At 44.9% G+C, this 27,068-nt stretch overlaps 1 protein-coding gene across 1 annotated transcript; it reads right to left on the minus strand.

Moving 5' to 3' along the window:
* Nucleotides 1–618: 618 nt before the first annotated feature.
* LOC123490457 (MAM domain-containing protein 2-like) lies at nucleotides 619–20,060 on the minus strand (the record flags this gene model as incomplete). The annotated part of the gene is given in 10 exon segments (XM_045220497.1): nucleotides 619–702; nucleotides 705–773; nucleotides 6,565–6,661; nucleotides 6,917–7,182; nucleotides 7,442–7,588; nucleotides 9,548–9,641; nucleotides 15,516–15,772; nucleotides 16,029–16,166; nucleotides 16,961–17,045; nucleotides 19,810–20,060. Coding segments are annotated over 10 exon segments (1,488 nt in total), but the record flags the coding sequence as incomplete, so codon positions are not given.
* Nucleotides 20,061–27,068: the final 7,008 nt, after the last annotated feature.

Genomic DNA, 27,068 nt, shown 5'->3' on the forward strand with positions numbered 1-27,068 from the left:
CTGGGACTCCTCTTCCGCCTGTAACCTTGAATAAAGAACTCTGAATTTGAACTTGCGCTCTTGGGTCCTCTTCTGTTCGTGACACTATGGCCTATTTATTGCCTTACCTCCATAACTTACTACATTTGCACACACTGTATATATATTTTCTATTGTGTTATTGACTGTACATTTTGTTTTTGTTTATTCCATATGTAACTCTGTGTTGTTGTTGTTTTTAATCGCACTGCTTTGCTTTATCTTGGCCAGGTCGCAGTTGTAAATGAGAACTTGTTCTCAACTGGCTTACCTGGTTAAATAAAGGTGAAATAAATAAATACAATCTTTTAAAAAAACTGATTCTTAGGGCTCTGGAGTTAGAGGTCGTATCAACAAAGATAAAAAAAACATAAACTCTTAGATATCTTGAGATATCAGAGGTCATACATAAAAACACCCGTAGGTGAATTACAGCATATCAGCATTACCCGTATGTGAATGCACATGCGCGTGGGTTTATGTGTGTGTGATTTCCTCACTCCAGTTAACCTGGATTTAACCTGTGTGTGTGTGTATAACTGATGCCTGAACTCGGTGTATGTATGAATGAAGGGATGAATGAATGAAGTGGTGACTCACCCACCCCTGTAGTGTGGTCCCCTCGGGGCCCGGTGTAGGAGGTGGGGGTCTGTCCTCGCACCCGGAGCCAGTCCCCTTTGTCTGTCTCTTCTCCTGGTTGTAGCCACAGTCCCCTGTCTCAAAGTTACACTGGCCAGGCAGGCGTCTCAACGGCCCTGGGACACAGACACGTACACACACACACACACACACACACACACAGCTGTTTTAAGGAATTTGACAGCAAATCTTGATTCGATGTAGAAATATGGGTATGATCTACTTCAAGCTTGTTCTCACTCACTGGGGGTTGGCATGAGTGTTGTTCAAAACGATCACTCAAGTGAGTTCATAATCAGATAATGTATAACTGTGATAGCAGCTTTGACTCCATATCCCCATTGCTCTGCACAATCGGGGTTGTAGCTAAATCATCCGAGTCAGTAGCAGTATATAAGGCTAAACATTCCTTTTCCATTTCTTAGCTTTAAGAGTGACACAATATTACAACACAACATTACCAGTGCTTTGAAATGGTTTCTGTTATACACTACAGCATATAAGTGAAATAAATTATTATTAAAATCAAAGCCAGCTCATTTGTGATAGTCTCTGAAAGGTTGCAGTAATATTATTATATCATGGTCCTAGAAGAACCACCCATCTAAAGGTCTGGGCACAAACTGTTGCGAAGGCCTCATTTATGTTTTCACCACAGCAGACTGTGAATGCAGCCCAAACGGCCTCTGGAGAAACTCCTGTCAAGTCAAAGAGGCCTGCTGCACTGCCCATGTATTTACCATGTAACATCATACAGTTGAAGTCAGGTTTACATACACCTTAGCTAAATACATTTAAACTCAGTTTTTCACAATTCCTGACATTTAATCCTAGTAAAAATCCCTGTCTTAGGTCAGTTAGGATCACCACTTTATTTAAGAATGTGAAATGTCAGAATAATATTAGAGAGAATGATTTATTTCAGCTTTTATTTATTTCATCACATTCCCAGTGGGTCAGAAGTTTACATACACTCAATTAGTATTTGGTAGCGTTGCCTTTAAATTGTTTAACTTTTCGGGTAGCCTTCCACAAGCTTCCCACAATAAGTTGGGTGAATTTTGGCGCATTCCTCCTGACAGAGCTGGTGTAGTCGACACCCTGGCTCTGGGACTCTATATGTTGAGCCAGGGTGTGTTCTTTCTGTGTTCATTTTCTATGTTGGGTATTCTAAGTTGTTCTATGTCTATGTTGGTTAGAGTGGCTCCCAATCAGAGGCAACGAGTGTCAGCTGTTGTGGGTTGTCTCTGATTGGGAGCCATATTTAAACTGTATGTTTTCCTTGGGTGTTGTGGGTTTTTGTTCCGTGTCGGTATTGTTAACCGTGGACTTCACGAGTCGTGTTTTGTTTGATACTTTAATTAAATAAAGTCATGTTTGTTTCACACGCTGCGCCTTGGTCTACTCACTCCTACGACGATCGTGACAGAAAAACCCACCAAACCAGGACCAAGCAGCGTGTCCAGGAACACACGCAGGGAGGTAACGCTGGTGGATGTCCTCCTCGGCTGGGGGCAGATTACGAAGGAGGAGGCCGTCCGGTACCGGGAAGGCGATGAAGGGGGAGATCCAGGCAGGAGTGGAGAAGCGGCGTCCAGCAGTGCCATCAGCCGGACGGATGAGAGGCACCCCCCAACAATTTTTTAGGGGGCACACGGCATGGGCGACTGGGCAGCAGGAGGCTGCCACAGGGCGAAATGGGAGACGAGGAGAGAAGGCCACCGGGTTACGGGAGCCATTGGCCAGAGAGGAGGGAAGGAAGTTGTAGAGGCACGGCGAGAGGTACTGAGGTGTATTGCCAGTCCGGTCCGGCCCGTTCCTGATCCCCCGTTTAAGGCCAGTGGTGTGTGTTCCCAGTACGGTCCGGCCTGTTCCTGCTCCACGCACCAAGCCTACGGTGTGCGTCGCCAGCCCTGTCCGGCCTGTCCCTGCTCCACGTACCAAGCCTACGGTGTGCGTCGCCAGCCCTGTCCGGCCTGTCCCTGCTCCACGCACCAAGCCTACGGTGTGCGTCGCCAGCCCTGTCCGGCCTGTCCCTGCTCCACGCACCAAGCCTACGGTGTGCGTCGACAGCCCAGCCCGGCCTGTCCCTGCTCCACGCACCAAGCCTACGGTGTGCGTCGCCAGCCCTGTCCGGCCTGTCCCTGCTCCACGCACCAAGCCTACGGTGTGCGTCGACAGCCCAGCCCGGCCTGTCCCTGCTCCACGCACCAAGCCTACGGTGTGCGTCGCCAGCCCTGTCCGGCCTGTCCCTGCTCCACGCACCAAGCCTACGGTGTGCGTCGCCAGCCCTGTCCGGCCTGTCCCTGCTCCACGCACCAAGCCTACGGTGTGCTGTCGCCAGCCCAGCCCGGCCTGTCCCTGCTCCACGCACCAAGCCTACGGTGTGCATCGAACAGCCCAGCCCGGCCTGTCCCTGCTCCACGCACCAAGCCTACGGTGTGCGTCGACAGCCCAGCCCGGCCTGTTCCTGCTCCACGCACCAAGCCCGGGGTGCGAGTCGTCAGCCTGGTAAGACCGGTCAGCTGCTCCACAACGGAGCGTAAGCAATCCGCTCCGTCAATGTCCAGTCCAGATCCAGCCAGCGGGGTCAGACCGGACCAGGGGGCGCTACAGGGGAATTATGGAAGGGTGGTGGTCAAGGCCGAGCCGGAGCCGCCTCCGAGGAGGAATGCCCACCCAGCCCTCCCCTGTTTGGGGTTTTGTTGAGGCTGCGGTGCAGTCCGCGCCTTTAGGGGTACTGTCACACCCTGGCTCTGGGACTCTATATGTTGAGCCAGGGTGTGTTCTTTTCTATGTGTTCATTTTCTATGTTGGGTATTCTAAGTTGTTCTATGTCTAAGTTGGCTAGAGTGGCTCCCAATCAGAGGCAACGAGTGTCAGCTGTTGTGGGTTGTCTCTGATTGGGAGCCATATTTAAACTGTATGTTTTCCTTGGGTGTTGTGGGTTTTTGTTCCGTGTCGGTATTGTTAACCGTGGACTTCACGAGTCGTGTTTTGTTTGATACTTTAATTAAATAAAGTCATGTTTGTTTCACACGCTGCGCCTTGGTCTACTCACTCCTACGACGATCGTGACAGTGTAACTGAGTCAGGTTTGTAGGCGTCCTTGCTCGCACACGCTTTTTCAGTTCTGCCCACACATTTTCTATAGGATTTCGTGATGGCCACTCCAATACCTTGACTTTGTTGTCCTTAAGCCATTTTGCCACAACTTTGGAAGTATGCTTGGGGTCATTGTCCATTTGGAAGACCCATTTGCGACCAAGCTTTAACTTCCTGACGGATGTCTTGAGATGTTGCTTCAATATATCCACATAATTTTCCTTCCTCATGATGCCATCTATTTTGTGAAGTGCACCAGTCCCTCCTGCAGCAAAGCACCCCCACAGCATGATGCTGCCACCCCCGTACTTCACAGTTGGAATGGTGTTCTTAGGCTTGCAAGCATCCCCCTTTTCCTCCAAACATAACGATGGTCATTATGGCCAAACAGTTCTATTTTTGTTTCATCAGACCAGAGGACATTTCTCCAGAAAGTACGATCTTTGTCCCCATGTGCAGTTGCAAACCGTAGTCTGGCTTTTTTATGGTGGTTTTGGAGCAGTGGCTTCTTCCTTGCTGAGCGGCCTTTCAGGTTATGTCGATATAGGACTCGTTTTACTGTGGATATAGATACTTTTGTACCTGTTTCCTCCAGCATCTTCACAAGGTCCTTTGCTGTTGTTCTGGGATTGATTTGCACTTTTCGCACCAAAGTACGTTAATCTCTAGGAGACTCCTTCCTGAGCGGTATGATGGCTGCGTGTTCCCATGGTGTTTATACTTGCATACTATTGTTTGTACAGATGAACGTGGTACCTTCAGGCGTTTGGAAATTGCTCCCAAGGATGAACCAGACTTGTGGAGGTGTACAATATTTTTTTCTGAGGTCTTGGCTGATTTCTTTTGATTTTCCCATGATGTCAAGCAAAGAGGCACTGAGTTTTAAGGTAGGCCTTGAAATACATCCACAGGTACACCTCCAATTGACTCAAATGATGTCAATTAGCCTATCAGAAGCTTCTAAAGCCATTTTCTGGAATTTTCCAAGCTGTTTAAAGGCACAATCAACTTAGTGTATGTAAACTTCTGACACACTGGAATTGTGATACAGTGAATTATAAGTGAAACAATTTGTCTGTAAACAATTGTTGGAGAAATTACTTGTGTCATGCACAAAGTAGATGTCCTAACCGACTTGCCAAAACTATAGTTAGTTAACAAGACATGTGGAGTGGTTGAAAAACTAGTTTTAATGACTCCGACCTAAGTGTATGTAAACTTCCAACTTCAACTGTAGATGGTGAGACCAGATGTTTTCCACTATGACTGATCATCTAAGAACTTATGAATGGTAACAGTTTAACTGAAGGACCCAGCCCAGTCTCTCAGCAGCTGGCTAAAAAAGGACCAGCAGGAAAACCACATATCCACATATCCACAGCCATAGTCTGGGCTTGGGTAGGAGAAAAAGAGCAGAGTTGTGGTGGATTCCAGCTTGACATTTTCTCAAGCTAATTGAGCAAGTTGTCTTGCCAAATTTGCCATTCACAAGAGCTATACTGAACAAAAATATAAACACAACATGCAACAATTTCATTTTTTTTACTGAGTTACAGTTCATATAAGGAAATAAGGAAATTGAAATAATTAAATCTATGGATTTCACATGACTGGGCAGAGGTGCAGCCATGGGTCGGCCTTGGAGTGCATAGGCCCACCCACTGGGGGAGCCAGGCCCAGCCAATCAGAATATTTCTTTACCCACAAAAGGGCTTTATTACAGACAGAAATACTCCTCAGAAACCCCCAACCCCCCCAGACGATCCTGCAGGTGATGAAGCCAGATGTGAAGGTACTGGGCTGGCGTGGTTACACGTGGTCTGGGGTTATGAGGCCGATTGGATGTACTGCCAAATTCTTTAAAACGACATTGGAGGCAGCTCATGGTAGAGAATTAACATTAAATGATCTGGCAACAGCTCTGGTGGACATTCCTTTCAGTCAGCATGCCAATTGCACGCTCCCCTCAAAACTTGAGACATCTGTGGCATTGTGTTGACAAAACACAATTTAAAATGGCCATTTATTGTTCCCAGCACAAGGTGCACCTGTGTAATGATCATGCTGTTCAATCAGCTTCTTGATATGCCACACCTGTCAGGTGGATGGATTATCTTGGCAAATGAGAAATGTTCACTAACAGGGATGTAAACAAATTTGTGCTCAACATTTGAGAGAAATGTGCTTTTTGAGCATATGGGATTTTTTATTTCAGCTCATGAAACATGGGACCTACACGTTTATATTTTTGTTCAGTGTATTAATGAATAAAGGGGCCATGAGTTTTTTCTGGCCACATGAACTGAGCAGGAAAAAACTCTGGTGCTTCTCCTGATCTGGTCATGTAGTGACTCCTGGCTTAACTACACAATTGACTCCTACCAATGTACCACTGTTTGCTATCTATCACACTCCTAGCACAAAGCCCCGATATGTAACCTAGCCAAACCAGCTGTCTGTGCTAACATCCATAGCAAAGTGTTTAAGAACCACTTAACTTTGGATGGAAACTAAAGAGCTATGGGCATGGCAAGCAAGGCTAACTTACAAATAGGGAGTTTATTTCCAAAGAAATCAACAATGGAGCAGATACAGTACTATGAATCACCTGACCCCATATATTGGGTACCTCACTGTTTGAGTTCTGTTTTTAAGTATTGAAATCAATGGGAGATTTGCAAAACAGTTGGAGTTGCATATCCCAAGTTAGGATCTTGCAGTATGTTATCATTTGCAGTCTCTTTGACAGAATGACAAGGTCAAAGATCTGAGGTATAGAAGCCCACGCCTGTCCTGTCTTACCTGCTGTGATTCGACAGTCCCCAATGGTCACTGTGATGTCATCGACAGCCACTAGACCACAGTCCCAGAAGTTCTTACAGATGCTGACAAACACTACCTGGAAGAAAGACCAACCTGGTAGACGTAGCATAGTAAACATACATTTAATTCTAGTCTGTGAGACCAAGCTGGAAAGACAGACAGGCCTTAACACAGACATTGCCAGGCTAATCACCATGCAAAAGCTAAACTATTATCAATCTGTCCCTTCCTCCCCTACTCTTATCTCCCATCATGGTGTTACCTTGGTGGCCATGGGTTTGTTGTAGGTAATGTCCACTTCCCTCCCTACCTCCCTCCCTACTCGTCTTACCTTGGTAGCCATGGGCTTCATATATGTGATGTCCACCTCGGTCCAGATGTCTCTGGTGGTATCAGAGAGGCTCCAGACCTTTTCCTGAGCCACGTTGTTCTCATCGTAGATGTAGAGCGCCAGTGCATTGTCCACCTTCCTGAAGCCATGCAGGGCGTAGTGGAAACGCAGGCAGTACCTATGGTTGCCGGGTAGGAAGGGACCGTGGAGACGACCCACATAACCCGGCCGCGACGTGAAGCGCGTGTTTGCCAGGAGGAACGAGCCTGGAGGGTAGACAAAGGATATAATGCTATCTCTCTCTTTATATAGGACATTTCCAACTGACCCAAAATGGCTGTTATGCCTAACTTCCACTTCCAAGTACATTTTTCACTAAGTCAATGGGAGGCATACATTTAAAAACTTTTGAGGAAGTTAGGATTCACCCTTATGAGATGACAATAAGACGTTATAAAGGGTAAATGCTTATTAAAAGTCTTACAGCCTTTAAGTAAAGTGTTATATACTGTAATTATAACTCACCAGTCCCTGTGGTGTGGTCTCCTATCCTGAATGCGTTGGGTTTCACTGATACTCTGTTCCACACCTTGCCCTCCACTCTCTCCTGGTAGTAGTGACACAGACCCTCCTCAAAGTCACAGTTGGCAATGGACGGGTCAACCACAGGCTCTGAAAGAAAGCAGCCATGACAGTCCAGAGGTGGGACAAATGTGTCCTGAGTCCTGACAAAGACAGAGCAATAGTTGAAACCTTACTAGTCTTTGGGTTTCTCTACATTAGTTAAATCAAATCAAATCAAATTGTATTTGTCACACGCGCCGAATACAACAGGTGTAGACCTTACAGTGAAATGGGGGGGGGGGGTTGACAATGCAAATAGTCCGGGTAGCCATAGCCATTTGATTAACTGTTCTGGAGACTTTTGATTAGCTGTTCTGGAGTCTTATGGCTTGGGGATACAAGCTGTTAAGAAGCCTTTTGGACCTAGACTTCGCGCTCCGGTACTGCTTGCCGTGCGGTAGCAGAGAGAATGGTCTACGACTAGGGTGGCTGGAGTCTTTGACCATTTTTAGGGCCTTCCTCTGACACTGCCTGGTATAGAGGTCCTGGATGGCAGGAAGCTTGGCCCCAGTGATGTACGTGGTCCTCTGTAGCTCAGCTGGTAGAGCACGGCGCTTGTAACGCCAAGGTAGTGGGTTCGATCCCCGGGACCACCCATACACAAAAATGTATGCACGCATGACTGTAAGTCGCTTTGGATAAAAGCGTCTGCTAAATGGCATATTATATATTATTATACTGGGCCATACGCACTACCCTCTGTAGTGCCTTGCGGTCAGAGGCCGAGTTATGTGATCAGTAAACGTCTGTCATGGGGTTTAGTTAGTTAAAGGCCCGGTGCGGTCAACAATTTGATTTTCCTGTGTTTTATATATATTTCCACACTATGAAGTTGGAATAATACTGTGAAATTGTGAAAAAGGTGATAATGCCCTTTTAGTGTTAGAGCTATTTGAAAAGACCGCCTGAAATGTCAGCCCGTTTTGGTGGGATGGAGTTTTGGCCTGCTTGGTGACATCACCAGGTGGTTAATTAGTTAATAGACCAATAAGAAAGAGAGTTCCAAACCTCTCTGCCAATAACAGCTAGTTTTCAGTTTTCTGCTCCCCGCTCAGACCACTCCCAGACAGTCCTAGAAATGTTTTGGCTTGAGAAATTGCTCTTTACTAAGAAGCACATTTTGTTTCTTTTTGACCATCACAGTAAGGCACTAAATTCTTACCCAGAAATGATTTGATATTGAGATAAAAACTGCTGCATTGTACCTTTAAACAAAAACAAACAGACTTAACGGAAGGTTTTCAATGTCAATGTTTCTGCTGCAAGGGCTTTTTACTGGATACATGGTTGGATACTTGTTAACAATCAAAAAAGTATCCATGCATTAGAAATGAGCCATAGATTGTATGTATTGATGCAGTCATGACATCAGAGCGGTGGTTAAATAGATGATGTGCCATGCTGGATAATTCCTCAGAGAGGTGCATGGGGCAGCCTTAATCGACGTCATCGGCGCATGGGGAGCAGTTGTTGTTCAGGGTTAACTGCCTTGCTTAAGGGGAGGAATGGCAGATTTTTCCACCTTGCTGGCTCGGGAATTCGAACCAGCGACCTTTCGGTTATTGGCCCAGCGCTCTTAACCACTAGGGAGGTTCTCTCTGGAATTTAGACTGTGAATCTCTACAGTCGCAGTATGTGTGTCTTCAGGTTTCACCTGCTGTCTGATGATGAATATTTGTAAACTTTATAAATGTTCCAATCTTAATCTAATAAATTCCAGTACTTTTCTACTAAGAGCACATCTTCTCCCATCCCACCTCTCTTGCTTAATCAAAAATATGTTGTTTGGAAGACTTGAGGGGAATGAGAGTGGGTTAGATGGCAGAGTAGGGGCTATGTGGTTCTCTAGGACTCAATGGTAGTGTTGTAATGTGGATAGTAGCTACTGTTGCTGCTGCTGAAACATGCTGTGCCAGTTTCCCAGACACAGATTAAACCTAGCCCTGGACTAAAAAGCATGCTCAATGAAGATTCTCTAGGATTCCCCACCCCACTGTACCCTCTCACCTGTCTCTGTGTGGCAGAACTCTGGAGAGAAGGAGATGTCATCAATGGCCACATATCCTCCACGAGCACTGTTAAAGGCAACCTCATACACCACCTGAAACAACATTGTAAAACGGTATGTAAACGTTATTAAAGTGACCAGTGTTCAATTACTCTATGTTCATAGGGCAGCAGTCTCTAAGGTGGAGGGTAGAGTACCGGGTGGTAGCCATCTAGAACAGTGACTAAGGTTCAGGGCAGGGTTTTGGGTGGAGGCCGGCTAGTGGTGACTGTTTAACAGTCTGATGGCCTGGAGATAGAAACTGTTTCTCAGTCTCTCGGTCCCAGCTTTGATGCACCTGTACTGTTTTCCGCCTTCTTGATGGTAAGCGTGTGAACAGGCCGTGGCTCGGGTGGCTGAGGTCCTTGATGATCTTCTTGGCCTTCCTGTAACTCCGGGTGCTGTAGATGTTCTGGAGGGCACTCTGTGTGCCCCGATGATGTGTTGGGCTGACCGCCCCACCCCCTGCGGTTGCGGGTGGTGCAATCGCCATACTAGGCGAGGTAACAGCCCAACAGGATGCTCTCAATGGTGCAGCTGTAGAAGTTTGTGAGGGTCTTAGGGGCCAAGCCACATTTCTCCAGCCAGTTTACCTCCACTTTACTCATATCCTTCCATATCCTTGTCTGTACATAATGCCCTGAATCTTTTCTATAACACCCGGAAATCTGCCCCCTTTATTCTATGTACCCAACGCACTAGAAGACCAGTTCTTAAAGCCTTTAGCCGTATCCTTATTCTAGTCCTCCTCTGTTCCTCTGGTGATGTAGAGGCTAACCCAGGCCCTGCAGCCCTCAGTATCACTCCTACTCCCCAGGCGCTATCATTTGATGACTTCTGTAATCGCAAAAGTCTTGGTTTCTTGCACATAAATATCAGAAGTCTACTTCCTAAGTTTGAGTTATTCACTGCGTTAGCACACTCTGCCAACCCTGATGTTCTAGCAGTGTCTGAATCCTGGCTCAGGAAGGCCACCAAAAATTCTGAAATTTCCATCCCCAACTATAACATTTTCCGTCTAGATAGAACTGCCAAAGGGGGTGGAGTTGCAATCTACTGTAGAGATAGCCTGCAGAGCTCCATCATACTATCCAGGTCTGTGCCCAAACAGTTTGAGCTTCTACTTCTAAAAATCCACCTTTCCAGAAATAAGTCTCTCACTGTTGCCGCTTGCTACAGACCCCCTCAGCCCCAGCTGTGCCCTGGACACCATATGTGAATTGATTGCCCCCCATTTATCCTCAGAGTTTGTACTGCTTGGTGACCCTAAATTGGGATATGCTTAATACCCCCAGCCATCCTACAATCCAAGCTAGATGCCCTCAACCTCACGCAAATTATCAACGAACCTACCAGGTACAACCCTAAATCCGTAAACATGGGTACCCTCATAGATATCATCCTGACTAACATACCCTCTAAATACACCTCAGCTGTCTTCAACCAGGATCTCAGCGATCACTGCCTTATTGCCTGCGTCCGTAACGGGTCCGCGGTCAAACGACCACCCTCATCACTGTCAAACGCTCCCTAAAACACTTTAGCGAGGAGGCCTTCCTAATTGACCTGGCCCAGGTATCCTGGATGGATATAGATCTCATTCCGTCAGTAGAGGATGCCTGGTTGTTCCTTAAAAGTAATTTCCTCTCAATCTTAAATAGACATGCCCCATTCAAAAAATACAGAACTAAGAACCGATATAGCCCCTGGTTCTCCTCAGACTTGACTGCCCTTGACCAGCACAAAAACATCCTGTGGCGTACAGCATTAGCATCAAATAGCCCCCGCGATATGCAACTTTTCAGGGAAGTTAGGAACCAATATACACAAGCAGTCAGGAAAGCAAAGGCTAACTTTTTCAAACAGAAATTTGCATCCTGTAGCACTAACTCCAAAAAGTTTTGGGACACTGTAAAGTCCATGGAGAATAAGAGCACTTCCTCCCAGCTGCCCACTGCACTGAGGCTAGGAAACACTATCACCACCGATAAATCTACAATAATCGAGAATTTCAACAAGCATTTTGCTACAGCTGGCCATGCTTTCCATCTGGCTACCACTAACCCGGCCACCAACTCTGCACCCTCTGCTGCAACTTGCCCATGCCCCCCCCGCTTCTCCTTCACACAAATTCAGACAGCTGATGTTTTGAAAGCGCTGCAAAATCTGGACCCCTACAAATCAGCTGGGCTAGACAATCTGGACCCTTTCTTTCTAAAACTAGCCGCGAAATTGTCGCAACCCCTATTACTAGTCTGTTCAACCTCTCTTTCATAACGTCTGAGATCCCCAGAGATTGGAAAGCTGCCGCGGTCATCCCCCCTCTTCAAAGGGGGTGACACTCTAGATCCAAACTGCTACAGACCTATATCCATCCTGCCCTGCCTTTCGAAAGTATTCGAAAGCCAAGTTAACAAACAGATCATCGACCATTTCGAATACCACCGTACCTTCTCCGCTATGCAATCCGGTTTCGAGCTGGTCACGGGTGCACTTCAGCCACGCTCAAGGTCCTAACGATATTATAACCGCGATTGATAATAGACAGTACTGTGCAGCCGTCTTCATCGACCTGGCCAAGGCTTTCGACTCTGTCAACCACCGCATTCTTATTGGCAGACTAAATAGCCTTGGTTTCTCAAATGACTGCCTCGCCTGGTTCACCAACTACTTCTCAGATAGAGTTCAGTGTGTCAAATCGAGGGCCTGTTGTCTGGACCTATGGCAGTCTCTATGGGGGTGCCACAGGGTTCAATTCTTGGGCCGACACTTTTCTCCGTGTATATCAATGATGTCGCTCTTGCTGCTGGTGACTCTCAGATCCACCTCTACGCAGACGACACCATTTTGTATACATCTGGCCCTTCATTGGACACTGTGTTAACAAACCTCCAAACGAGCTTCAATGCCATACAACAATCCTTCAGTAGCCTTCAACTGCTCTTAAACACTAGCAAAACTAAATGCATGCTTTTCAATCGAACGCTGCTAGCACCCGCCCACCCGACTAGAATCACCACTCTCGACGGGTCTGACCTAGAGTATGTGGACAACTACAAATATCTAGGTGTCTGGTTAGACTGTAAACTCAACTTCCAGACTCACATAAAGAATCTCCAATCCAAAGTTAAATCTAGAATCGGCTTCCTATTTCGCAACAAAGCCTCCTTCACTCATGCCAAACATGCCCTCGTAAAACTGACTATCCTACCGATCCTTGACTTCGGCGATGTCATTTACAAAATAGCCTCCAACACTCTACTCAGCAAATTGGATGTAGTCTATCACAGTGCCATCCGTTTTGTCTCCAAAGCCCCATACACTACCCACCACTGTGACCTGTACGCTCTTGTTGGCTGGTCCTCACTACATGTTCGTCAGTCAAACCCACTGGCTCCAGGCCATCTATAAATCACTGCTAGGCAAATCCCCGCCTTATCTTAGCTCATTGGTCACCATAGCAGCACCCACCCGTAGTCTGCGCTCCAGCAGGTATATCTCTCTGGTCATTCCCAAAGCCAACACCTCCTTTGGCCGCCATTCCTTCCAGTTCTCTGCTGCCAATGACTGGAACGAATTGCAAAATCTCTGAAGCTGGAGACTCTTATCTCCCTCAATAACTTTAAGCATCAGTTGTCAGAGCACCTTACCGATCACTGCACCTGTACACAGCCCATCTGAAATTAGCCCACCCAACTACCTCATCCCTATATTGTTATTTATTTTGCTCTTTTGCACCCCAGTATCTCTATTTGCACATAATCTCTTGCACATCTAGCATTCCAGTGTTAATACTATTGTAATTATTCTGCACTATAGCCTATTTATTGCCTTACCTCCATAACTTGCTACATTTGCACACACTGTAAATATATTTTCTGTTGTATTTCTGACTTTGTTTTTTTTTTACCCCATATGTAACTCTGTGTTGTTTTTATTGCACTACTTTGCTTTATCTTGGCCAGGTCGCAGTTGTAAATGAGAACCTGTTCTCAACTGGCTTACCTGGTTAAATAAAGGTGAAATAAAAAATAAAATAAAAAGAGGCACTGTTGCGCCTTCTTCACCACGTTGTCTGTGTGAAGGGACCATTTCAGGTTGTCAGTGATGTGCATGCCGAGGAACTTGCTTTTGACCCTCTCTACTGCGGCGGCGTCGATGTAGTCCACGATCAGCTCCTTTGTTTTGTTGACATTGAGGGAGAGGCTATTTTCCTGGCACCACTTCATCTGTGTGTGTGTGTGTGTGCGCGTGCGTGTCGGAGTCCCTGGTGTCGGAAGAAGTGTTGTTAGGGGTCAGTGAAGAGGGTCACTGTCTGGACCTGAGGTCATAAAAGTTGGTTGTGTATGTGTGTTTGTGGTGTGTGTGTGTGTGTGTGTGCGAGCATGCGCATGTGTGCATACGTGTGTGTGTGTGTGTGTGTGCGCGTGTGTGCCGACCAGCCTGTGTGTGTGTGTGTGTGTGTGTGTGTGTGTGTGTGTGTGTGTATGTACAGTACCAGTCAAAAGTTTGGACACACCTACTCATTCAAGGGTTTTACTTTATTTTTACTGTATTCTACATTGTAGAATAATAGTGAAGACATCAAAACCATGAAATAACACATATGGAATCATGTAGTAAAACAGAAAAAAATATATATATTATATTTGAGATTCCTCATATAGCCACCCTTTGCCTTGATGACAGCTTTGCACATTCTCTCAACCAGCTTCACCTGGAATGCTTTTCCAACAGTCTTGAAGGAGTTCCCACATATGCTGATCACTTGTTGACTGCTTTTCCTTCACTCTGTGGTCCAACTCATCCCAAACCATTTCAATTGGGTGTGGTAGCCATGCTGGTTAAGTGTGCCTTGAATTCTAAATAAATCACAGACAGTGTCACCAGCAAAGCACCCCATACCATAACACCTTCTCCTCCATGCTTTACGGTGGGAAATACACATGCAGAGATCATCCGTTCACCCACACCGCATCTTACAAAGTCACAGCGGTTGGAACCAAAATCTCCAATTTGGACTCCAGACCAAAGGACACATTTCCACCAGTCTAATGTCCAATGCTCGTGTTTCTTGGCCCAAGCAAGTCTCTTCTTCTTATTGGTGTCCTTTAGTAGTGGTTTCTTTGCAGTAATTCGACCATGAAAGCCTGATTCACACAGTCTCCTCTGAACAGGTGATGTTGAGATGTGTCTGTTACTTGAACTCTGTGAAGCATTTATTTGGGCTGCAATTTCTGGGGCTGGTAACTCTAATGAACTTGTCCTCTGCAGCAGAGGTAACTCTGGGTCTTCCATTCCTGTGGTGGTCCTCATGAGAGCCAGTTTCATCATAGCGCTTGATGTTTTTTGTGACTGCACTTGAAGAAACTTTCAAAGTTCTTGAAATGTTCCGTATTGACTGACCTTCATGTCTTAAAGTAATGAAGGACTGTTGCTTCTCTTTGCTTATTTGAGCTGTTCTTGCCATAATATGGACTTGGTCTTTTACCAAATAGGGCTATCTTCTGTATACCTCCCTACCTTGTCACAACACAACTGATTGGCTGAAACACATTAAGAAAGAAAGAAATGACACAAATTAACTTTTAAGAAGGCACACCTGTTAATTGAAATGCATTCCAGGTGACTATCTTATGAAGCTGGTTGAGAGAATGCCAAGAGTGTGCAAAGCTGTCATCAAGGCAAAGGGTGGCTATTTGAAGAATCTCAAATATAAAATAGATGTTGATTTGTTGAACACCTTTTTCGTTACTACATGATTCCATATGTGTTATTTAATAGTTTTGATGTCTTCAGTATTATTAAAAAAGAGTAAAAATAAAGAAAAACCCTTGAATGAGTAGGTGTGTCCAAACTTTTTGACTGGTATGTCTGTCCTTTCCATCTGACCCCTGAACTCTAGGGTGTGCACTCACCAGTACTGACCTCCATGGGGTGTGGGGCCTTGATGTCCACGTTGACCAGCCTCCAGGTGGGTGTAGCATAGACCTCTGGTCTCCAGATCTCCTCGTAGTGTCCCAGTATGTCTCTAGTGAGCACTGAGAAGATGTTGCCTCTCTCCTGGTCCCGCTGGTAGTAGAACGTCAGGCAGCCCGACATCGGCGTAGTCGTCATGGGAGACATCAGCTTGGCCACTTCCTGGAACCGTTTGGCGTAAACCGAGTCCACATACATGTAGTGGCCTGGAGTGAGGTGGTGTGGAAGGTTGGGGGGCGTAGTGTAAAAACATGACAGCAAATATTGGGTTAATCATGATACGAAGAACAAAAACTAGTACACATACCCCAAGGAACAGAAACACACACTAAGGTCAGGCACTGCTCATGGTGAGATCAGTATGTGTATGTGTGTATCGGTATGTGTGTTTCAGTGTGCATGCATTTATGTGTGTATGTGTTTATATTGGTTGCTCATGGTGTGATCAGTGTGTGTAAGTACCTCTCTGGTTGCTCATGGTGTGATCATCAGGCAGGTTGGACTGTGGGTCTCGGGCCAGACTTCCTCCAACGTACCAGTTGACATTGGGGTTCCAGTGGTTACTGTAGCCGCAAAGGTGGTGCTCCTCAAAGTTACACTCTGACAACAACAACAGTTAGGTTTCCTGGTAACACTTCATGTTTGTTACTACAGTGTTACTTCACAGGTATAAGAAAACGTTATGTAAAGTGTTAGTACTTTCCTTATTTATGTATTTGTCCTGTGAGTTTTTTGTGACATTACACCATCTCTATAGGCCTACATATCCCCAAATAAGTGGGCATATGGAAATTCTGTACCATGCACAAGGAATATTTATGGTTTCAATATCGTCAGAGAAATGTTCTGACTGAGTTCTCAATTTGTTGGGCCATTATAACTTTTATTCAGACAGATTAGAAACAGCGGGGGAGACAGATTAGGAGGAGACAAAGTTGGAAGGGTGAAGACGGGAATTGAACCACATACACCACCAGACTATAGGACCTGCACTGTCTGACTAAGTTCAATGTGTTGTCTTATCATTCTTGATCTTAAATCATAAACCACATGATGTAGGGCAGGGTTCCGCAACAGGCGGCTAGCGGGACAATAGTAATTTAATTTGGCCCCCCACGTTTTCTGCGAGTATTCCCAAATTCCCAAGTATTCTCACGCATATAATAGAGAGACACGTGAACGTATACAAATGTAAGCAAGGTTAGACATTATTATGTTTTTGTCAAATATTAAATATGTTTGGGCTTCTTGCGGTCAATTTGCAGTCTACAAATTATTTGTAATTATGTTCCGGCCCCCGACCATCCGCTCAAGAAAAAATCGGCCCGCGGCTGAATCTAGTTGATGAGCCCTGATATAGGGCTTAACAGTTCTCTTTTCCCCTGAGAACTGACCTATGCAGTAGCCTGGTACAATGTGGATTTCAAAGATCGCCACACTGTTGCCTGCATCCTCACTCGGTCGACCTTCCATCAAGAGCTAGGAGAGAGAGAGAGGGAGGGAGAGAGAGCGAGCGGAGGAGAGAGAGAGAAAGAACGAGAGAGACAGAGAAACAGAGTGAGAGAATGAAATAAAAGAGAAAAAGCCATAATCTCAGATAAGCACTGTTATGAAGTTTAGTTTCCATTAAGAAGTTTCCACTCTAAAAGCAATAAAACCCTAACAGATGACAGCACCTCCTACTCTCTATGGATTGGGCCTCTGCCCTAACAGTAAGCACCTATTAACCTATCACCTCCCATCAGTAAATCAGAGGTGAAATCTGCCAGGCGACACAGCTGCAGAGCCTGTATCCTGTGAACCATTAGGCCCCCTGGCCTGTACAGTAAAGTTTGTCTGTCTAATCGGTCTATTCCTAATGATGGAAGAGATGAAGATGAGATTGGGGCCATATTCTAGTGATTTAAAAGGTATACACGCCGTCCACCTTTTCAACATTCCTGTCGTCTGGTTGTGTGTGCTGATGTACAATGCTGATCTGCCCCTTTATGTATGCTTTTGTAAATATTTTCGGTTAAATGTTTATTGCAACGTACTGGCCGCCTACTCATCTTCTTTCTTTCAAACATTCCTGTCACCTTATTACTCACGGTGACAACGTGTGGGATGGGAACAGGGTTTTCCCTTCATAATTCACTCTCACTTGTACAACAGCTTTATATTTTCATGACTATTTCCATTAGAGGGTTTACGTTAAACCTCTAATAAAGTACACACTATTATTTTCCCATCGATCACTCTCTTGAAGATCCTTGGGTGGTTTTATGTAATGGGAGAGTATCGTCTGCTTCAAATGTCACCCTATTCCCTATAGTGCACTACTTTTGGCCAGGGCCCAGTGCACTAAATAGGGATTATGGTGCCATTTGGGATTCAACCTATGAGCGCGTTGCTGTGGTTAGAAGGTAGGGAGAGAAGGTGCAATTATTAGGAGAAAATCCTTAGAAGTATTTAGTATTACATCATCATCAGTACTCTGTCATTATTATGGTCTGTGTGTCACGGTTTCGCCGAGGCTGCTCCTTCTCCTTGTTCGGGCAGGCTTCGGGCGGTCGTCGTCTCTGGAGTACTAGCTGCCACCGTTCTATGTTTCGATGTTTGTTTGGTTTGGTCTGTTTTGTTACACCTGTTCCTTGTTAGTGTTAATTATGTGTCCTATAAGTTCTCTTGGGTTTTGTCATGTGTTGTGTGTAATTGTTCTTTGTCAACTTGTAACGATCCCGGCAGTCTGAGTCGGGTCCTGTCTGTGGACTAGTTGTTATGTTCGTGATCTCCAGTTTCCCGAGGGTTCTGGAACGCTCCGGGAGCTCTCTTGATTTCCGCACCTGCATCCCATCAGCAATCTGCACACCTGGTCCTGATCATCACCCTTCTTAGGCTCTGGCCTAACATCCATTCCCTGCCGGATCGTTAGCCATGAACAGTAGGTTTACCAGAGTATCAGTCTTAGAGCCTAGCGCGTTAGTTTTGTTGTTTTTGCACCTTGTTGGTTTGTTGCTTACTTACCCCCGTTTTGTTCCATCTGCAGTCACCCGTCCGGAACCTTCATCCAACCTCTGCCTGGTGGTCGGCGGCTGCCGACCCAGGATGGGATCAACCACTGCACCCCCAACAACTAATCAACGCCGCCCGCTCTGTTCCCTGGATTATTCAGCATCACTCTTGAACTTGTAAATAAACACTCACCTTCGTTTCAACTTACCTTGTCCTGGTCTGCTTCTGGGTTCTGGCTTAGCAACTCGTGACACAACTTGGGATGTTAGTTCATTTATCTCTCGGTATTGTTTTGTAGAGAGTTCCGCACAGTGTGCGCCTTTTGTTTTGTACATTTACCGGTGTGCGTAAAGTTCGCTTGTCTGCCGGGTTGTATTTAGCCGTGTTGGCTTGTTCTTTTGCTGTCTTCACTAAAGACGTTAGTACGAAGCCTCTGTGTGTCCTGCGCTTTGATTCCACACCACATCTACGCTCAACCTTGACACTGTGTGGCCTTGGCCTAAAATCAAAACACAACCCTCTCAGGTCTTTAAAGGGGGGGGTTACTTGGCTCCTGTGATATCAGATAGCCATAAAGTGTTATAAATTATTTAGTAAACACTTGTCACTTACGGTATATTTGAAATCCCCTCGTTTAAGTGTTTTTACTTCTATTACATAACGCAATAACACTTTATCTTACGGTCTTAAGTCAAATAATTTTATATGGTAGCTACCTGCCGCCAAATGGTATGCGGGGTGTCTTAGAATGCCAAAGAGGTCCCACAGTTTTTCCTGGTCAGGTCATGTTTACATTTACATTACATTTACGTCATTTAGCAGACGCTCTTATCCAGAGCGACTTACAGTTAGCGCATACATTATTTTATCGAACCCCACAACCCTGGCGTTGCAAACGCCATGCTCTACCAACTGAGCTACATCCCCTGCCGGCCATTCCCTCCCCTACCCTGGACGACGCTGGGCCAATTGTGTGCCACCCCATGGGTCTCCCGGTCGCGGCCGGCTACGACAGAGCCTGGATTCGAACCAGGATCTCTAGTGGCACAGCTAGCACTGCGATGCAGTGCCTTAGACCACTACGCCACTCGGGAGATGTTGTCAGGAAAAGTTGTCAGGAAAAACTCCTGGCCCCAGTTATAGAATATATAGAGGGCTGAGTGTTTTGGGGTATACCTCCCTGGTAGGTTTGGAGGTGTTGCGTTTTGTATGTGTGTGTGTGTGCGTGGATGCGTGCTTGTGCGTGTACCTGGTATGCGTTGGAAGTGTTTCTCAGGTCTATGCTAGCAATGAGCCAGCTGTCTGAAGGCTTGTCTGCACTCCATAGACTGTAGTCAAAGTTGTCTGCTTCTGGTCTGAGATGCAGCTGCAGAGAGCCAGCTCCAGTGATCTGGTAGACCAGCCTTAGACAGCTCCAGTCCAGAATCTCTAACACTGGGCTCACCAGGACAGCCTTCTCCCTCCCATCGATGAAGGACGAGTCTGCCGTGATGAAACGCCCTATGGGGGATGAGAGAGAGGGATATCAAAATAGTGTCGTTTAGGATTTTTTTTAAAGTTGAAGCCCATTTACCTCATTTCTACACAATTTTAAAACTCTGAAATGCTATTTGGAGAACTGCAAAAACAAACAAAAATGACCTCAGCCATTAAATATCACAGTTTAAACGTCTGTGGAATGGCATGTACAATATCAAGCCCTGCTCATTTACTTCTGGAACGGCACATACAGTGCAACGTGAAATAGATGCATAATACAAGCTATCGAGTCACAACAAGGCCAACTTCAAATGCTGACATAGATGTGCATAAAACAGCTGGCCGCGAGGCTTACAAGGCAGAGTTCAAATGCCAACATCAAATTCAAAGCAATTGGTGCACTGCCTAAACGGTTGATCGGGCAGAGCAAACTGTCTGGCACTGCCTCTGCTTTCTTAAAGTGAGAGAAAGGCACACAGGCTGGCAGCTTCTTAGACTCTTCTACTGCACCACAGACAGTCTCCTAACACCAACACTCCTGACTCATACTGGTGTCCTCAGACAAAGCCTCAGAGTGATCCCCTAACTGTAAACAGGTCCACACATTGAAGCCAAAGAGTATGAATATATATTATATACCACTAATACTGCAATGTTCAAACTGGACATAAGGAGATGGGCTCTCTTGGAATGATACAAATATTTGGTTCAGCACTTAACTTTTCATTTTACTGTAACGGTTGTTTGTCATATGCTTGCATCTAATGCAGTTTGAAATATGTAAATAATCACTGAGTTGAACAATGCTAAACATCCGTTTGATTAGCTTAAAGGAATACTTTGGGATTTTGGCAATGAGGCCCTTTATCTACTTACCCAGAGTCAGATGAACTTGTGGATAACATTTGTATGTCTCTCTGTCCAGTATGAAGGAAGTTCAAGGTAGTTTTGCGAGCTAATGCTAACCAGAGTTAGCGCAATGCCTGGAATAATAATAATAATAATAATAATAATAATAATAATAATAATAATAATAATATGCCATTTAGTGGTCCCGGGGATCGAACCCACTACACTGGCGTTAAAAGCGCCATGCTCTACCAATTGAGCTACAGAGTACCAAAATGGGTATCTACTGACATGAAGTTAAAGGTATAAGCGAGGCACATTTAACCACACAACACAGTGACTGCTGGAGGGGGTTTGTGGAGTAGGTGAAGTAAGTTACACAGGGCAGCTGCACTCCTGTTGAGTGTTATAAGTGTTATACTGTATGTCTCTATTGGTTTGACTCACAGAGAACAGACAAACCATAGATGTCTGCTTTAAATCCGGCGTGTATTACAAACTCTCTCTACAGCTGTTGGAGACAGTCCATACTGACCAGACAGTCATCAGACTAGTGAACCACGGTCAAGGACAAAGATGATGATGATGGTTGCGTCCCAAATAGCTCCCTATAATGCAGTACTTTTGGTCAAGAGTATGTAGGGGATAGGGTGGCATTTGGGACACAGGCCATGTGTTTAACACAGGACAGGGTGGGAAAACCCTCACATCTCTTTTCTGACAGAAAGACATCACTGAGGAGAGGAACTATCTGTGGACCATTGTAAAAACCAAGTGACTGGGCTTTGGTCTAGTGGTCTACTCCGTCACCTGTCAGAACATGCACACTGTGTGTCAGCATGGGTACGAATCCCACCGCTCCTATGAGTCATTCTGTCTAATCTTCCTATCCCAAAAACCAATACACCTGAAGGAGCTTAACGAACACCAGCTCACCTACAGACCATGGCCCGGTTTTCTGATAGCGAAGTAATTTAGGCTTAGGAGTGTTTTAAAAAAGACACATCGCTCCTACAAACGGCCAAAGATGTAACATGCGTTTCCCAAAACACCACGCAAAGAGAACTTTTTGCTAAGTGCATCGTTGGAGCATGTGTTAATACATCTAACTGTCTGAGGCTGTCGGTAAATAACAACCGTTTTCAAGTGCAACTTAGGTAACTATGGTTTTGGAAAACAGCTTGGAGATTTAACAATGCTCCTACGAAGGTTCAAATGATGAACTTAGCCTTAAGATGCTTTTGGGAAACTGGGCCATGAGTGTGAGACTGTTAGGATCTCTCTAATCAAGCTAGAGAATAATTTGTGTCCTCTGGGTGGCCTGGTGCTGTGAAATGAGGACAAAGAGGAAAATCATCCTTTCTTTCACTTCTTTCAGGTATTCTTTCTTTCTTCTTACTACTGCCATGATGTTCCATAATGTCTTTGCTTCACAACAATAACCATTAACTCAGATGACATCCATCTTGCATTCCACCACCAGTCTTTTTTTGTCTTCTTCTTTTTTTGGTGTGCCTGGCCCTCGTTCCAATCCAGTGTTGCTGTGGAAACCAAACAGAAAACACGACGCGGCACAGTCTTTTGGTTTTATGGCTATATTTACAGACCAGGTGGGCGTAACAAACCGCAAGCCACCATGATCCACCGATATCGCCAAGATTGTGTCGGGTCGCCATCAGGGGATTGGAGTTTCATGTTTGGCAAAGTTATTCCATTCTCTTTGGCTGCTTGCTCTGCTTTGCTTTCTGTCAGCTAGGCCTCTTTTGTAACGCTTCAGTCGTTCAATGTAGTAAAGTGAACCTCAGTTCTTCAACCACTTGAAATCCTAAACCCGGCTGGATGTCTAGCCGCAGGGTTAGCAGGTAATTGTCCCAACCGCACTACCCAGAGTGAAGCTGACTGCAGACACACTATTATGGCTGTGTCCCAGATTGCACCACACCCTATATAGTGGCTCAAAAAGTAGTGCACTATATAGGGAATAGGTGCCATTTGGGAGGCAGGCCCTTTGATTTGGTAAGCAATGATGGCACAGAGTTGGTAGGCTACAACACCAACGCTTATTTTTAGAGGGGGTTACGTAAACTCCTGAGACAGATTATTATAAACCAGGACTGAGCCCTGCTGTTGGAGGCGCCGCTGTCCTCAAGAACTGCAGTGAACCCAGAGACTAATGTAATGTTAGAGTTGTCCGACTGAAAAACAGAAAGCCTGCTGGGAGTGGAGTGCTGTGAGAGTGTGTGGCTTGGCATCAGGATTCTGGTGGCATACAGGTAACTTCCAAAATAAAGGAAACACCAACATAAAACTGTTTTAATAAGGCGTTGGGCCACCACGAGCCAGAACGGCTTCAATGTACCTTTGCATAGATTCTACAAGTGTCTGGAACTCTATTGGAGGGATGTGACACCATTCTTCCATGAGAAATTCCATCATTTGGTGTTTTGTTGATGGTGGTGGTGGAAACGCTGTCTCAGGCGCCACCCCAGAATCTCCCATTATTGTTCAATTGTGTTGAGATCTGGTGACTGAGACGGCCATGGCATATGGTTTACATCGTTTTCATGCTCATCAAACCATTCAGTGACCACTAGTGCCCTGTGAATGGGGGCATCCTATGGGGGAATAGCCATGGTAGCCAAAATAATGGCCAAAATAATAGGCCTGCCCATCATTTGTTAGTGCATGACCCTAAGCATGATGGGATGTTAATTGCTTAATTAACTCATGAACCACACCTGTGTGGGAAACACCTGCTTAATATACTTTGTATCCTTCATTTACTCAAGTGTTTCCATTATTTTGGAAGTTACCTGTACATACTTTCAGTCCAACTGCTTGTCTAACTTGCTCTCTCTTTCTTGTTCTCTCTTCCTGTCTTTGTCTTCTCTCTCTCTTTTGCTCTCTTCGTAACACTTTCATACTAAGACGTTTTTACGCTAACTTTACACATACCGCCAACTTTTTTTCCACATTTTCTTTATATCTGAACGGTATTGCCGTTATCAAATCTGGAAACTGTTACCCGCGTGTGGTCAACTAGATTATAATTTCAGCACTGTTTTGATTGGGACAGCGTCATCAAGCTGCTTTGAGACAAGCGTGGGGACTCGTCTTGATAAATCAATAATGTAAATGTTTTGTTTTCACTGAACCTTGGATATTGATTAGGCTACAAAATGAATGCAATTTAATTTTCGTGTCAACTCGCCAGTTGGTAACTCCCTTCTTATGGGATTAATTGACACATAAACATTACAATAATTCACTGTGATAATTCAGTGATAATTGTTCTTCCGTGTTCTCTGCAGTGCGCATCGCATGAAGAGTAAACAAATATTTAAAAAATAAGTAATCAAATAAAAATCTATACAAATAAGGTTATCCAAACAATAACTATAAAAACAGAAAAATGAAACAGACGGGGAAATGTTAGCTACATTGAGGTGAGTGATGCTCATGATCATCTTGCCTAGTTTATTAGAACATTTTGCCAGCATTTTATGTAGTTTAACAAGTTGATTATTTTGCTCTTTACTGCAGTCACTTAGGCTACTCCCGACCAAAAGCCTGTGACTTCACTGACTTGACTGATAATCAATCAATGTGATTTTGTTTCACTGAATCTCCGTCTGTACAGGATATTTGGTTAATTGCTTTCTGGCAGGGTAAATAATGTGGTGGTGGTTTGGCTCATCTATTCATCTGCTAATTTATCATTGATCAGAAACTATTAGCATCGCAATAATGTAGCCTAAATCAAGTGAAGGTCTTATTTCTATTTGACCTTTATTTTAACAGGGAAGACATATTGAGACCTAGGTCTCTTTACAAATGTGCCCTGTATATACAACATACAAACATACACATTACACCCAAACTACATACACTACTAGTCAAAAGTTTGGACACACCTATTCATTCAAGGTTTTTTCTTTCTTTATAATATTTTTTACATTGTAGAATATTAGTGAAGGCATCAAAACTATGAAATAATACATATGGAAGTGTGTAGTAATCAAAAAAGTGTTAAATAAATCAAAATATATTTTACATTTGAGATTCTTCAAATAGGCACCCATTGCCTTGATGACATATTTGCACACTCTTTTGGTATTCTCTCAACCAGCTTCATGAGGTAGTCACCTGAATGCATTTCAATTAACAGATGTGCCTTCTTAAAAGTTAATTTGTTTTGGAATTTCTTTCCTACTTAATGCATTTGAGCCAATCAGCTGTGTTGTGATAACGTAGGGGGTATACAGAAGGTAGCCCTATTTGGTGAAATACCAAGTCCATATTATGGCAAGAACAGCTCAAATAAGCAAAGAGAAACAACAGTCCATCATTACTTTAAGACGTGAAGGTCAGTTAATACGGAACATTTCAAGAACTTTGAAGGTTTCTTCAAGTGCAGTCACAAAAACCATCAAGCACTATGATGAAACTGCCTCTCATGAGGACCGCCACAGGAATGGAAGACCCAGTGTTACCTCTGCTGCAGAGGATAAGTTAATTAGAGTTACCAGCCTCAGAAATTGCAGCCCAAATAAATACTTCACAGAGTTCAAGTAACAGACACATCTCTGTTCAGAGGAGACTGTGTGAATCAGGCCTTCATGGCTTCGAACTGCTGCAAAGAAATCACTACTAAAGGACACCAATAAGAAGAAGAAACTTGCTTGGGCCAAGAAACACGAGCAATGGACATTAGACCGGTGGAAATGTTTCCTTTTTATTCTGGAGTCCAAATTGGAGATTTTCGATTCCAACCACGTGGCTTTGTCAGGAGAAGCGGTGTGGGGAACAGATGATCTCCGCATGTGTGATTTCCCACCGTAAATCACGGAGGAGGAGGTGTTATGGTGTGGGGGTGCTTTGCTTGGTGACACTGTCTGTGATTTATTTAGAATTCATGGCACACTTAACCAGCATGGATACCACAGCATTCTGCAGCGATATAACATCCCATCTGGTTTGGGCTTATTGGGACTATCATTTGTTTTTCAACAGGACAATGACCCAACACACCTCCAGGCTGTGTAAGTGGCTATTTTACCAAGAAGGAGAGTGATGGAGTGCTGCATCCAGATGACCTGGCCTCAACAATCCACCGACCTGCAACCCAATTGAGATGGTTGGGATGACTCGGACTGCAGAATGAAGGAAAAGCAGCCATAAAGTGCTCAACATATGTGGGAACTCCTTCAAGACTGTTAGGAAATGCATTCCAGGTGAAGCTGGTTGAGAGAATGCCAAGAGTGTGCACATGATGTCATCAAGGCAAACGGCAGCTGTTTGAAGAATCTCAAATATAAAATATATATTTAGATTAGTTTAACACCTTTTTTGGTTACTACATGATGTGTTATTTCATAGTTTTGATGTCTTCACTATTATTCTACAATGTAGAAAATAATAAAAATAAAGATGAGTAAGGTGTGTCCAAACTTTTGACTGGTACTGTATATAGATCTCAAACTTCGTTGCCCAAAATCATGGGTTAGCATTATATGGGGAGTTGGTCCCCCTGTGGTGCTAAAAGCCCAGCCTCCACTCAGCCTCCAGGCTTTCCACTAGATGTTGGAACATTGCTGCTGGGACTTGGCTTCCATTCAGCCACAAGAGAATTAGTGAAGTTGGGCACTGATGTTGGGCGATTAGGCCTGGCGGCAATCGGCATTCGTGTCATTCCAACAAAGGTGTTCGATTGGGTTGAGGTCAGGGCTCTGGGCTCTGTCAGGACAGTCAAGTTCTTCCACACCAATCTCGTTCAAACCGTTACTCTATGGACCCGCATTGTGCATGTGGGCATTGTACTGAAACAGGAAAGAGCCTAATGTCGCTTAACTGTTGCCACAGGTTGGAAGCACAGAATCGTCTTAGAATGCCTTTGTATGCTGTAGCATTAAGATTTCCCTTCATTGGAACTAGGGGCTAGCAGCCCAAACCATGAAAAACAGCCCCCGACCATTATTCCTCCTCCATCAAACTTAAGTACAGTAGTGCGCTTGTATTGGGGCAGGTAGCGTTCTCTGGCAATCCGAAGAGCAGATTAGTCCGGTCGACTGCCAGATGGTAAAGCGGGATTCTTCACTTCAGAGAATGCGTTTCCTCCGGAGTCCAATGGCGGTGAGCTTCCCTACACCAATGGCGCTGCATTGCGCATGGTGATCTTAG

Source organism: Coregonus clupeaformis, unplaced genomic scaffold (assembly GCF_020615455.1).
Source record: "Coregonus clupeaformis isolate EN_2021a unplaced genomic scaffold, ASM2061545v1 scaf4044, whole genome shotgun sequence".
Classification (NCBI taxonomy): domain Eukaryota; kingdom Metazoa; phylum Chordata; class Actinopteri; order Salmoniformes; family Salmonidae; genus Coregonus; species Coregonus clupeaformis.